Below are 12,312 nucleotides of genomic sequence, written 5' to 3' on the forward strand. Positions count from 1 at the left end.
AGACAGAAATATCCTTTCTAATGACTCTGAATTTTCTATTATAAAAATGATGGGGGTTTCAAAAGTATGTCAGTGCCTTTTAGGTCATAAAACCTCGAAACTGTTAGACTATTAACACCTGGTCCACATTTTTATACAGTATGACCGTAAACTGAGACATTATTTTCTAAATCTGCAATATTCCGTATCAAATCGTCGAACTCCGTTTTGTAGTTACAGTTCCAATTCTATTGTTTTGCATATAACTCGTATGTGTTTTACACCGATTACAAGTTTGCAACTACAATGGGATGGGAGTATATCTCCATGACCTTGAAAATTTGTAATTATTAGAATAAATATATAACAAATTGAAAATTTGTATTCCTCCAGTTAAAGCTATATATTTGTGTACATTAACCACGGAATCGGACATCTGCACATGGTGTACATAGTCCCGTTTCGTACGGTAAAGAGCGTAGAAATGCCAATTTGGTTAACCAGCCTGAAGAACTATATCTCAGTGTCGTTTCATTTATTTCGTATTAAAAGACACAAGCGACTATACACTCATATTTGATATGCGCTATTTCACTTGTAAATTTATGTATTGTTTTTATGACGTCACATATTTTCTGTTTTCTTTTTTTTTTTCTCCGTCAGCTGTGTTCTATCCGAAAAAGAGAAAGTAACAACAAACATCAGTCAAAATATAATCCGTATATCATGGCTACAGCGAAAAGTGAGGCATTACTATATTTAACACTGATAAAGTAGTCCGTGTCTTTGTTCCATAGACAACGACTCCCGAACTGCATTCCTGGTTTGTTCTTCATGCCACCTATGCTAACAACACATACCATTTTATATCTTTTGTAGCCCAAAGATTGTATTTCTTCGAGAATTTTGGAAGATAATGTTTGGCTTAATGATCGGCATTGCAATGCATCGTACTCCGAGTCGCTTAGACTTTCTTTGAGTATTCTCTCTGCCACCTTTTCCACCTCATGTGGCTTGAATAGTTTATCTGATGTCGTTTTGTATGTGTTCTCCATTCTAATATTTCTCTTCGCAGCTTCTGATTTGTCGGTGAGAGATATTATCTCCAGAAATGAGTTCATCTCCTTGAAATCCTGGCCTTGTTTACTAATCGTTGTGGTGCTAACCTCTCCCTTTGATCTTTTCAAACGAGGAGAGATGAGCTCCATGCTCCCACTCTTGTGGCTTAGACACTTCCGGCCTATCATGTCAAATGTCTTCAACGTTTCAATAGTCAACTTTCACCAACTAAAAACAGCGGACGTCACCACTTGCTAATGACGTAATCGATATGTATGTTAAAACTTCCGCTCTAACTTACTCTCTTCCTTGCACAGTCTAAAATGAAAATTTTAACATTTTAACAAAAAGTGCATGTTAACTGTATATATATAGTTACGACTTAAAATATGTAACAAAAACGAAGTGAAACCAGCATGTTTAGAAAATCAACAAATATATTATTTCCTAAAATCCAAAGTGAAAATTTTAAAGGAACTTAAAGTATTGTCAATTAAATCCAAAATATTACAAATTTCCTATCAGATATCCAAAAGTATAATATATTCGAAATAATTCCACTAGTCTTGAGTGTCTTCCTGGATCACAATGATATAATCCATGGGGGCTTTGAATGAGTTATTAATAAACCTAAAGCAGATTTTTGCCCAAAAAGAGAATGAGCACTTCATTATCACTGAATAATTGAAATAAATAGTCTCAAATCATATTTCTACACAAATATAAATGATTAAAAAGCTGAGCATAAAACAGGAATGAAGACCTTGTACAAAAAAAAATTCTTTAATACAAACTGTCACCTGACCTATGTCGCAATAGCATGTTCTGGAAACTGATTATTTATAATGGAAAAATTTACTAACTCATAAACAATGTCAGATCTTGAACTTAAATTCAAGTAAACATCTTGTTAACTATTTATAAACATTACATAAATTAGGTATTCGAAACGTGACAGGAGTCGGGTAGGCACATTTTTGACCCTTAAACATGGATAAAGGTCAAGCACGCAATATAAATTAAGTATACATACTTTGTTTATTTACGCTCCATTGTTATCTTGACCTTTGACCTCAAGACTATTTCATAATTTGTGATTCTTTATGTTATCTAGTAAACTTTACGTTCCAGCCTAAGGAAAATTGATAGATGATATAAGACATTATTCTTAAATAGAATCAACGGTAGATAACGTAGCTGATAATAAAGATGGTAAAAAAAAAATAAGAGTATTTATGAAGACATCGGATAGAAAGATGGATTTTGTGATTACTGTATCTTGGGTTTTGGGGGTGGGTGTGGTTGTATCATGCATGGCAGGACAAAGGTTCATTGGGGTATGGGTAGTAAAACGTAAGAGTAGTTGTACTTGAAGTGCAGGGTGGAGGGTGGAGTCGGAAGGAGCAAGAAAGGTCAGCAACGGCCCTGGATAAAGCAAAAAATGCTGACTGTTCAAAAAGATGACAATATTCATACACAGGTATGCACCATAAGGTCAAAATATGTGCACATTCCATATAGCTTTTCTTCCTCGCTTTTAAAACACTCGTGTCTTAAAAACAAAATAATTTAAAAAGCACAAAATGGATCCTGTTTATTGAAGACTTATTTATAAGACTTCAAAGAACCATAGATTCATAACCGCTAAATAAAATATTTTGAAGCCTTCTGCAGTCAGCAACTGCCCATCTAAAACAGACATGCGCGCGCATACATATACACATTAGATACTCTGTGGTCTTAAACAATGTAATAGAAGAAAAGCGAAAACTGACAAGTTTTGTCAAATCCAACAGATACTTTGTTTCCTTAGAATATAAAGGTGAGTACTTACAGTATTGCGAATCAAATAATCATAAAATATCTAATACAAGTCATAATGAATAATTTTCTAAAATATTCCAAATAATTTCTAACGCGGACGGTGTTGATGTGCCTGTAGCGACCTGTAAAATGGAGATGTGCCAGCAGTCTTTTATCGAATCACAATAAGATACTCTCAAGTTAACTTGTATTAATTACTATAATTCCCAGTTAATGTCTCTTTTCAAGAATATTATATAAAGCACTTTGTATTTTCCAGCAAAGCATAATTTGAATTAAATAATTTCAGCCCAAATCAATCACTGAACATAAAAATTTTGTTTCGAGATCTTACAGCAAGAATAAATAAATTTTCCATTAAACGAGATGTACAGTATACTCTTCTATCTGATATAGATCACATATAGCATTTTCTAAAAAGAAAAACCATTATCTAATGGAAAATTTAATTCTGGAAAATTACACATTTTTACAAGACAAATTGAATCTATTAATGAAAATAAAATATACAATTTGATAAACACAATGTGCTTGACTCGGACCAAGATACATATGGTTACTTCTATTTATAATGATCGTAATCTTAAACCCATACTCATAGAGAAAATATTCGTTATGTATTAGTCGTTTAAAGAATGAAAACAAATATCAATTATATATATATATATATATATATATATATATATATATATATATATATATATATATATATATATCATGTACCTTTTGTGTATTTGTTGCGATGTGCCGATTGACTTAGTGCGCCATTGTTCTGCTTAAAATTATATCCGTCTAATATAGGTCATTTACAGCAATCGGGCACTTGCCCGTGTGCTGCATAGGGATCAGATTACAGTTCATTATCAGCCACTGATTGTTATCTTGTAATGATTATTTATGCAGATTTACAATACGCGTAAACAAGTAAATAATTTAGATATAAGATTACCGTCTTTGACACGCAATGTAGGCAAGCAGAAATACCTTAGCCAAAAAAAAGGCAGAAAACGATATCTTTAATTGTTTTATGTCAATCTCCTAGTAATTGACCATTTTAAATAGTCTTCATTCCATCTCAGAGTGAAATCTATAAATGATCAAACTCACATCTTGAGAATGGCTTTTTTGTCATCAGTCCATTAGAAGTGGACAAACCATAAAGAAACCAAGTACACATCAATGTTCGTCCAAATAATTGTCACTTCTACAATGCTAAACCAAAGTTTGTACGGTAGCAATATTTAGAATGAGATAGGTAAAATCTTGCAGAGAGGGAAATTTGATCGTGTATGTGTGTGTGTGTCTGTCTGTCTGTCTGTGTTTCTGTCTGTGTGTGTGTCTGACTGTGTGTGTGTGTGAGTGTTCTTTCTGCCCTCATGTGACGTCATGGAAATGCAACGTTGTGTGTCTTGTGCACGTAACTTTCCTGTCTAAAATAATGCTTTTCAGTTGGAAGAAATTATTTATATTGTCGTTGAAATGAAAATAATAGTATAAAAGTATAAGACTTTTGACGGTGAATACGCCCTTGACCAAGAAAATAAGCTGGCGAACGTCACGAACACTAACCCGTCTTTATTTGTCGTCCCGTCCACACCCACCCACCCTTTATCGGAGCACGCCCAAAACCATACGTCTCACAATCGGTCAATTCCCGTGATTACGAGACCATTACTGCCACAACGATATAAAGTTGATGATAAAATGATGCCTGAATAAAACCTATGTTATGATAACTACAACTGCATGAGAGTCACTTAGGGTGTATCTGCTACGTTCTTTTCTCTACATTGACTTTAATGCAGAGTGGGAATATTTTGCGAACTACGTAAGATAACAAAGTAAGGAATTCTTTACTCCTAGTGATGGAACACAGGACTGGCAACGCTACAATGCTGCGCATGTATGCAGCAATACACATTTTGGTTCTTTGGCCTTTGGGTATTATTGAACTGCAATTTGTCATTATAGTAATAAGGTGTGATCCAGTCAACATGCTTGTGCAGAAATGCATCGAGCCGACGTACTAAGGTTTAGATGACCTCGTTGTCAAAACAGCATTAAGGCAGCGCGATAGATTCTGAAGGAATAGGAGCACTAAGTGAGTGGCTTACAACATCAGGAGATAATGGCGGAGACTATAGATCCACTGAATAGTTTTGTATTTTGCACAAGGTTAAATTTCAAACGAAAAGATAACTCCTGACATTTGACTATTAGGATCATATTATTATTATTGTAAACAGGAACAGGGCACTATTTCCGAAGTTTGGAAATATATTTGAAATACTTCTGCTCGTTCACAAGCTGACAGAATGAAGAATATGTCTGACTGAAACATACGACACAATCACAAGCTAAACATATAGAGAACTTATTTTGGATCATATAAGATGAACATGTACAACTGTTTACATGTGTCATCTTAAAATTAAACCTCGAGCAGACGATACACTTGTGAGAAAGTGAAAGCTTCTAAAAATTGTTGAACATAACCTAATAAGGCACTTATGATGTTACTGTTTCCAGACTGAGAAGTGTGTAATTTTTACGTCTTTTGTATGTATACATTATCTAAAAAGCTAACTAAAGCTCTCCTCGCTATAATAAAAATATCCGTTAGGCAAATGACCGACATAAGATACAAAATCAATATTTTGATTGACGGTTGTCTCTATACAGGCATAAATTGCAGAATGTGCCAAAAGACACCCACTCTGTCTGTATCAGTCAATCTGCCTCAGAGTCTCCTCAGTTCAGAAGCGAAATTTATGACAGAATTTCTTTTAAATCAGGAAACTAAATTACTGCATTTATCGTACTTGCTTGTTTGCAAGTATTGTTTGAAAAAAAAATCAGACGTCAGTAATTAATTAGCAAGGGACGCGAGTCCTGTATTCTATTAATTCGGTCTGTAAATGCCCATACTTAACGAACCCATCCAAAAGACTAAACTCAGAAACAATACTGGAGCACTGCTTAAGACGTCCGTATAAGAGAAATTACAAAACTGTGGAGCGCATGGAAGATTCATTATACACATACCTCTCCCCCACCTAATCCATGATTGAGTTGAACCTTCATTTCAGAAAAACAAAACGTAACTCTGCTGAAAACAGGTTTGAGTACAAAGATTTATCAGCACGCATAATATCAGACGATGAGCATCACGTGGACTAAGTTTCACATAATTCTGCTAAATCAAGCTCGAGAAGTTGATTCACAAAACGCTATCATATCTAGCCTCCAGCAGTGTATATAAAGGGCACTTACTCTTATACAATGTAGCAGAACACAAAGATTTCTCAATATATGCATCTTTAGATGATGACTACAGTATGTACCGAATTTCAAAGCCACCCCCAGCACATCCCTCCCCCCAAAAATACAAGACAAACTGCGGGACTATTTGCGTTAACAAGATTGTACCATAAACTGCATTAAGCCACAAATTACGAGAGCAGTCATCTTCTGACGATAAACATACCAGTTTCCAAGTTTAATGGTAATCCCTCAAAAATGCAGAACTAGTTGCTCTTAAATATTATGCCATACACCCGAATGAATTACAATATACAAAGGGCAGCAACTCTAATTATGCAAGCAATGATAGTAGCCGTTATGCGTTTATCTAGCTTCGTGGCGATTTATCAAAAACTGCATGTCTGGTTACTCTAACGAGATTATGTCAGACCTACTCTGCATTATGCAAAAGACAAAACATGCAACAAACTCTCAAAAGAAACCACACCGCAGGAGCAAAATGAGTTGTCCATATCTTCAGGGGATGAATATAATATTCGCCAAGTTTCATAGCAATCAATCAAAAATTGACTGACATGTTGGGCTAACAAGATTGTGTCATAGATCGTTTGAAGACGAGCAATAACTCTAACAAAACTTGCAGGAGCAAAGCGATTTGTCGACATGCACAACTTCAAGTAATGATCATAACATTTAACAGGTCGTATAATAGACCATCAAAATCTACAGAATTAATTACGCTAACGAGTTTGTGTCATACACTGCTGTAAAACACAAAGGCCAATAACTCAAACACAAACTCTTGAAGAAAAATGATTTCTCCATATCCACGTGTATAGGCGATGACCATACTCTACTCAAATTTCATGGCAATCCATCACATAATACGGGACTGACTGCGCTCAAGAGGGCCGGACTGATTGACGGACAGCCTGAAAAGGGCCTGACTGATGGACGGACAGCCTAATACAAGAATTACTATATATTAAAGAGGTGTGGATAAAATTATACAGAGCTGAAAACATCGTTTTGGGATACCTTCCCAGTTATTGGAAAATGTCATTTCATCGAGAAAAAACGGGTGGATTCATTTCTGTTATGAGTTCTTAATTATTTGGCAATGTCTTACACCTCGGGCTTATCTAATTAATAACATCTAACCCAACATACATTTTCTGCCGCTGTGTATTATCATGTTAAACTCCGATCCATGTAACGATCTGTTATCTTTAACAGGTATCATACGGACCATTAACTAACTATACGTGTACGTTTACACAGGTTACTACAGAGGCATTCCAGCACTGTTTTAAGTATAAAAGAAGACGACTCAAAGAAGGATTGCAAAGTTTATGACTTAAATGCTGTGTATTATGCATGTATGTGCACCCTATTGCAAAAAGTGACAGCGTCACATCACTTAGATTTAAATCAATATATCTCTCAATTTATCGTTTGTGCCGAAGTCGAGTTACCAGACTAAATAACGCCCCGTCTCGTGTTTTGAATATGGTGCAAAAGTGTTCATACATACATACATACATACATACATACATACATACATACGATATACAGTATTAGCAAGTAACTGTTCAAAAGATCAGATAATTCAGATTTTACGAGATACAGTATTAGCAAGTAACTGTTCAAAAGATCAGATAATTCAGATTTTACGAGATCCTAAACACGCACTCTAGTCCTTCATACTGTCATGTCAACTTACATATCATACGCTTGCATGTATTCGGTATAATTATTGAAGATTACACTAAATAGAGCTGATAAATGAAGGTGCTGTTTAAAGATTCCCATGCATAACTACCCCCGCCCTTTTATGAAATAACACCTGACAAACTGACAAGCAAATCACGTTTACACTTACCTTTTGACAACCATGAAAATAAATGTCATCCGTCCAGCCCACGTTTAACATCCATCAGTCAACTATACTCTCGTACCTGTATGACAGAAATCACGTTTTATGGTAAGGACTAATCATTATTAAATTAATATTCCATGCAAAAGAGCATTATCATGCCTGACGATTAAAACCGTACACATAACCGTACCATACCTAAAAATAGTCCTACTTTATAGCATGATCTTCACGTAATATTGAAAGATTATCTGCCCGATTAAAGATCTAACTAAACTGGGATAAATTTATTACCCGTTCAAATCTTCACTTGACCCCAAACCATTACACATCTGACCTCGTCAGACACAAAACTAATACACCCATTGTTACTAGTGGCTTGATACAAACTTCCTTTTCCGTTGCTGAAAAGAACTGACCTTCAAATATACAGTTCTTACAGCAGCAACAAAAATAAACGTTGTGGAAAATCCAAATATTGAAATATTTTCTGACACTAGATTGGATACAAGACTTGTCGTAAATGCAAAGGCATACGTATGTACCTACCTATCTACGTACATACATACATATATAAATACATACATACAGACAGACAGACACACACACACATACCTACATACATACATACAGACACACACAGATACATACATACATACATACATACATACATACATACATATAAATGCACAAGATTGAGAAAATTACCTTCTAAGCCAAGGATGAGAGAAAGAGGTTTACATTAAGATGGTTTAATATTTAAATATCGGATTCACCCAAATGCGTAAGAGGAAAATTGAAAAGATTATAAAAAATTATTTAAAACATTATTCTCTATTTGTCCATACCTATACATCGCAACTTTCTATGCGCTGTGACAGACAAAAAACATACGTGTGTCACATGTTTCCAAAAGGGATCTCGGCAATGATTTATGAATGAACAAATACAACCCAACACTAATACACTATATTCAGTCACAAGTTGAGGGGATACCGTACATGTTTGGTCTAACAAATCAGTTATAAAGTAAACATAGCATGGTTATTAAATTACAAAATGTAATGGTCTATTTTTCATGTCAGGTATTGAAATAATAATTTCACAACAATATGAATAATCATCTAGGATTAATGTGGTTTGGATGGCAATTTATGTGAATTCTTACCAATAAAATGCATATCAATGATAATGGCTCATTTTATTTGTTTGAGATATGTTGTTTGTTTGCTTTGTGTATATTTTTTTTATTCAGAAATGGGTATGCGACCTTTCACAAAAATATCATTTCATCGATTTTGAAGAAAAGAAAGTGTGATGGCATGGGTGATAAAACCTGAAGCGATTACAGCTACCGTCACGTTTCCTAAAGGCAATCCCCGTGCTTTTTTATGACATATTTCCCTAGCATCAGAGTTACATCCACCTTGATCAAGCGACAACAACCCAAAAACCCGCTATATATATTTTAGGCTTTCTTGTAATATGACTGCATGTTTAAAGTTTGCAAAGACATATATGTAAACAAAAATCAGAAATGTCACTGCATGTGCTATGTTTTCATGGTTGATATTAACCATGTCTCGGCGACCCCGGGGAAAGAGATCCAAAATCATACCGCTCTCTCAGCTCGTTATCACATGGGCAAACTATGTACCTAGTTTGACGAAATGCTACCTAGTGGTTTATGAAGGGCTGTGGGTACTGAAGTCAGAGAGACGGAAAAACGAAGGGCATCAACAATACTCCCCACTAAAGCATGGGGATAACAAGATTCTTCATATGATATGGATTCTTGACAATTCAACGAAACTATGTTTCAAACAAATGTGCCGACATCATGTCTTGTGAACATTCATTGAAGTATTTTTGGTCAATGGAAATAAAGATTTCGCTTTACAGAATGATAATGATAATAACACGTGATCAAAAGATCCTAAGATTTGTTGTTGTTGTTGTATGCTTTAACGCCATTTTTCAGCACAAGATAGGCTATACATGGCGGCCAGTATAATTGGTGGAGGAAGAACCCTGGAAAACCCCGGGAAAAACCACCGACCCACGAGAAGCTACTGGCAGGCTTTCTCACGTACCCACGTTAGCCGAGCCTGAGACTCGAACTCACGCAGACAGAGGTGAGATGGCAGTGATCCGTAACGGTGAGCGCTTTAGACCACTCGACCACTCGGGGCCCCAAAGATCCTAAGAAAGTCAGACATAACGGTAAGAAGTGTTAATACAGTTTAAGGGTACTTTTGACACTTGACTTTTATCTACTCTGACAACAGTGTTTTGAAAAACAAGAATATACCCTTGGCATTATGTTCTGCATTTTCAAAACACGTGTATTCTAGCTAAAAGAAAAACATGAGTTTTGCATTTTACAAAAACACGTTAACAGTTTTTAAGAATTATATTATTTACTTTAAATGTCAGACAATATATACATAAGATGACCTTTGCAAATCATCACGGCAAAGTTAAACGAATATTTGTCAAGTTCTATTTTGTTAGACTCTTACCAGGGATATGTTTCCGCCTAGCTGGTTGGCATAAGGATAATTTACACAACTATGCAGCCAGATTCACTGCGGAGGTGCGGTGCTTAAGTGGTGACGGTAGAGAGCAGATATAGGTTTGATAATCTTGTATGACAGTGGCAGTAATAGTGATATCGATATTAGTAATAGATATGATGATGGTGGTGGTGTTGGTGGTGGTAACAAGAGTTACAGACAAGAGTAGTAGTTATAATGGTAGTAATTATAGAAATAGCAGTCAACTGTGGCAGTTACAACAATAGAGACACAAACAATAGAATAATAATAATAATAATAATAATAATAACGACTATCTAAATAAACATAATACACACATGACTACTTACACAGACTTCAAAATCAATTTATGTTATTTTACGTGTGTGCTGAAAGCGTTTTTAAATATATGCCAAGGTCCAGAATCTGCGATGATATATAACAAAATGGAAACATTGACTCCTTATATTAAACCTGTATATACGCCTTCCGCATACTTAAAATATTGATCATGTAATCAAACAAACAGTATATGCTTTCTTTGTAATCGTATGTACATGTGAATGAGTTGCCATTGCATATAAACCAAAGAAATCTATCTATCTTTCAGACTAATTCATCATTTCCATATCCTAACATAATCTATTTTTATTCTCCGTTCAAACATTCATAACATATGTTATTGTATTTACATATTAACTACCTTTACAAGTACATACATTGGACCCTCGTCTCAACGATGTATTCATTACAATCAAACATAATGATCTGTTTGTTAGAGCAGTTGTTATACATTCTTATTGACTCAATAAGAAATTGAAAACCCAGTAAGAATATAATGCATGTTGTTTGACCAATCCTGAAAAGAAATATTGATCTCCGATAAAAATTTAGTTCCATGTTATGCTTATCGGTTTCCACTTAGCAGCACCTACTTGTCTGATAGGTACGCGTTTAAAAGTGTGTATTCTTTACTAAATTTTGTTGTTGTTGTTGCAACAGCGACATAGTTAAAACAGCTTCCACGTATAAAATCGAATCGAATCTAACTTGCCTAATGACTCAACGCCTTTGACATAAACTGAATAATAATGAATGATGAGTAGTGAATGGGGGCGATTTAGGGACAATGGGACTTACCATTAAAAACAGGGTCCCGGCACTCTGGGGACTCTGTAAATTTAACATGGGGAAAACTGGCTAGGCACTCTGGGGACAATGGGAATTTAACATGGGAATATATTTTGGGCCTGTCTAGGGACTAGGGAAATGGAACATGGGAATATATTTTGGGCCTGTCTAGGGACAATAGAAATGGAACAGGGGAGAGGGATAAAACACAAACAATAGACAACAGACATTTTTATAAAAAAAAAGGTAGGCATGAAAGGGAATCTCTTTTCGAGGCATGGGAGTGGCCCTGAAAAGGGCCTTTGGTTTTATGTTAACATACCATACTGTTAACACAGAGGGCACCGCATTGGTCTTCTTATTGTCCTTAAACTCTGTCTTACTTCTGGGCCGTAAACCAAGACCCTCTTTAAGCAAAATTGTCTTTCGGCGTATATTCTTCTTTGCCACACACAGGTATCCGTCCTCTTGACAATGACCCACGACGATCGGACGTACATGGGTAAGTCAGTTTTAAACATCATGGAAGAGACGAGAGTAGACGATTCTACGTTGGTCCACATCTTAGTGATGAGAACAGGTGAAGGAATGAAGTGAACGGTGGTTATTTATAGGGAGAGGGAGGATTGAAACGGATTGAGT

At 35.4% G+C, this 12,312-nt stretch overlaps 1 protein-coding gene across 2 annotated transcripts in view; it reads right to left on the minus strand.

Annotated features, from left to right (window-relative positions):
* Positions 1–497: 497 nt before the first annotated feature.
* The window catches only part of LOC149793997 (dynein light chain Tctex-type 5-like), a 101,166-nt gene continuing 89,351 nt past the window's right edge, over positions 498–12,312 (minus strand). The window contains exons 2-3 of one of the 2 annotated variants that reach the window (XM_089967923.1): positions 8,009–8,084; positions 498–1,356 (exon numbers count right to left, since the gene is read on the minus strand). In XM_089967923.1, coding sequence (XP_089824049.1) covers positions 681–1,226 — 546 coding nt within the window. In that variant the 5' untranslated portion in view covers positions 1,227–1,356; positions 8,009–8,084 and the 3' untranslated portion in view covers positions 498–680. Of the gene's footprint in view, positions 1,357–3,585; positions 3,647–8,008; positions 8,085–12,312 lie in introns of those variants that run through there. The other variant, XM_089967924.1, reaches the window with a different exon arrangement.

Source organism: Sinohyriopsis cumingii, chromosome 8, assembly GCF_028554795.1.
Source record: "Sinohyriopsis cumingii isolate HCF-2022 chromosome 8, ASM2855479v2, whole genome shotgun sequence".
In the NCBI taxonomy this organism is placed as follows: domain Eukaryota; kingdom Metazoa; phylum Mollusca; class Bivalvia; order Unionida; family Unionidae; genus Sinohyriopsis; species Sinohyriopsis cumingii.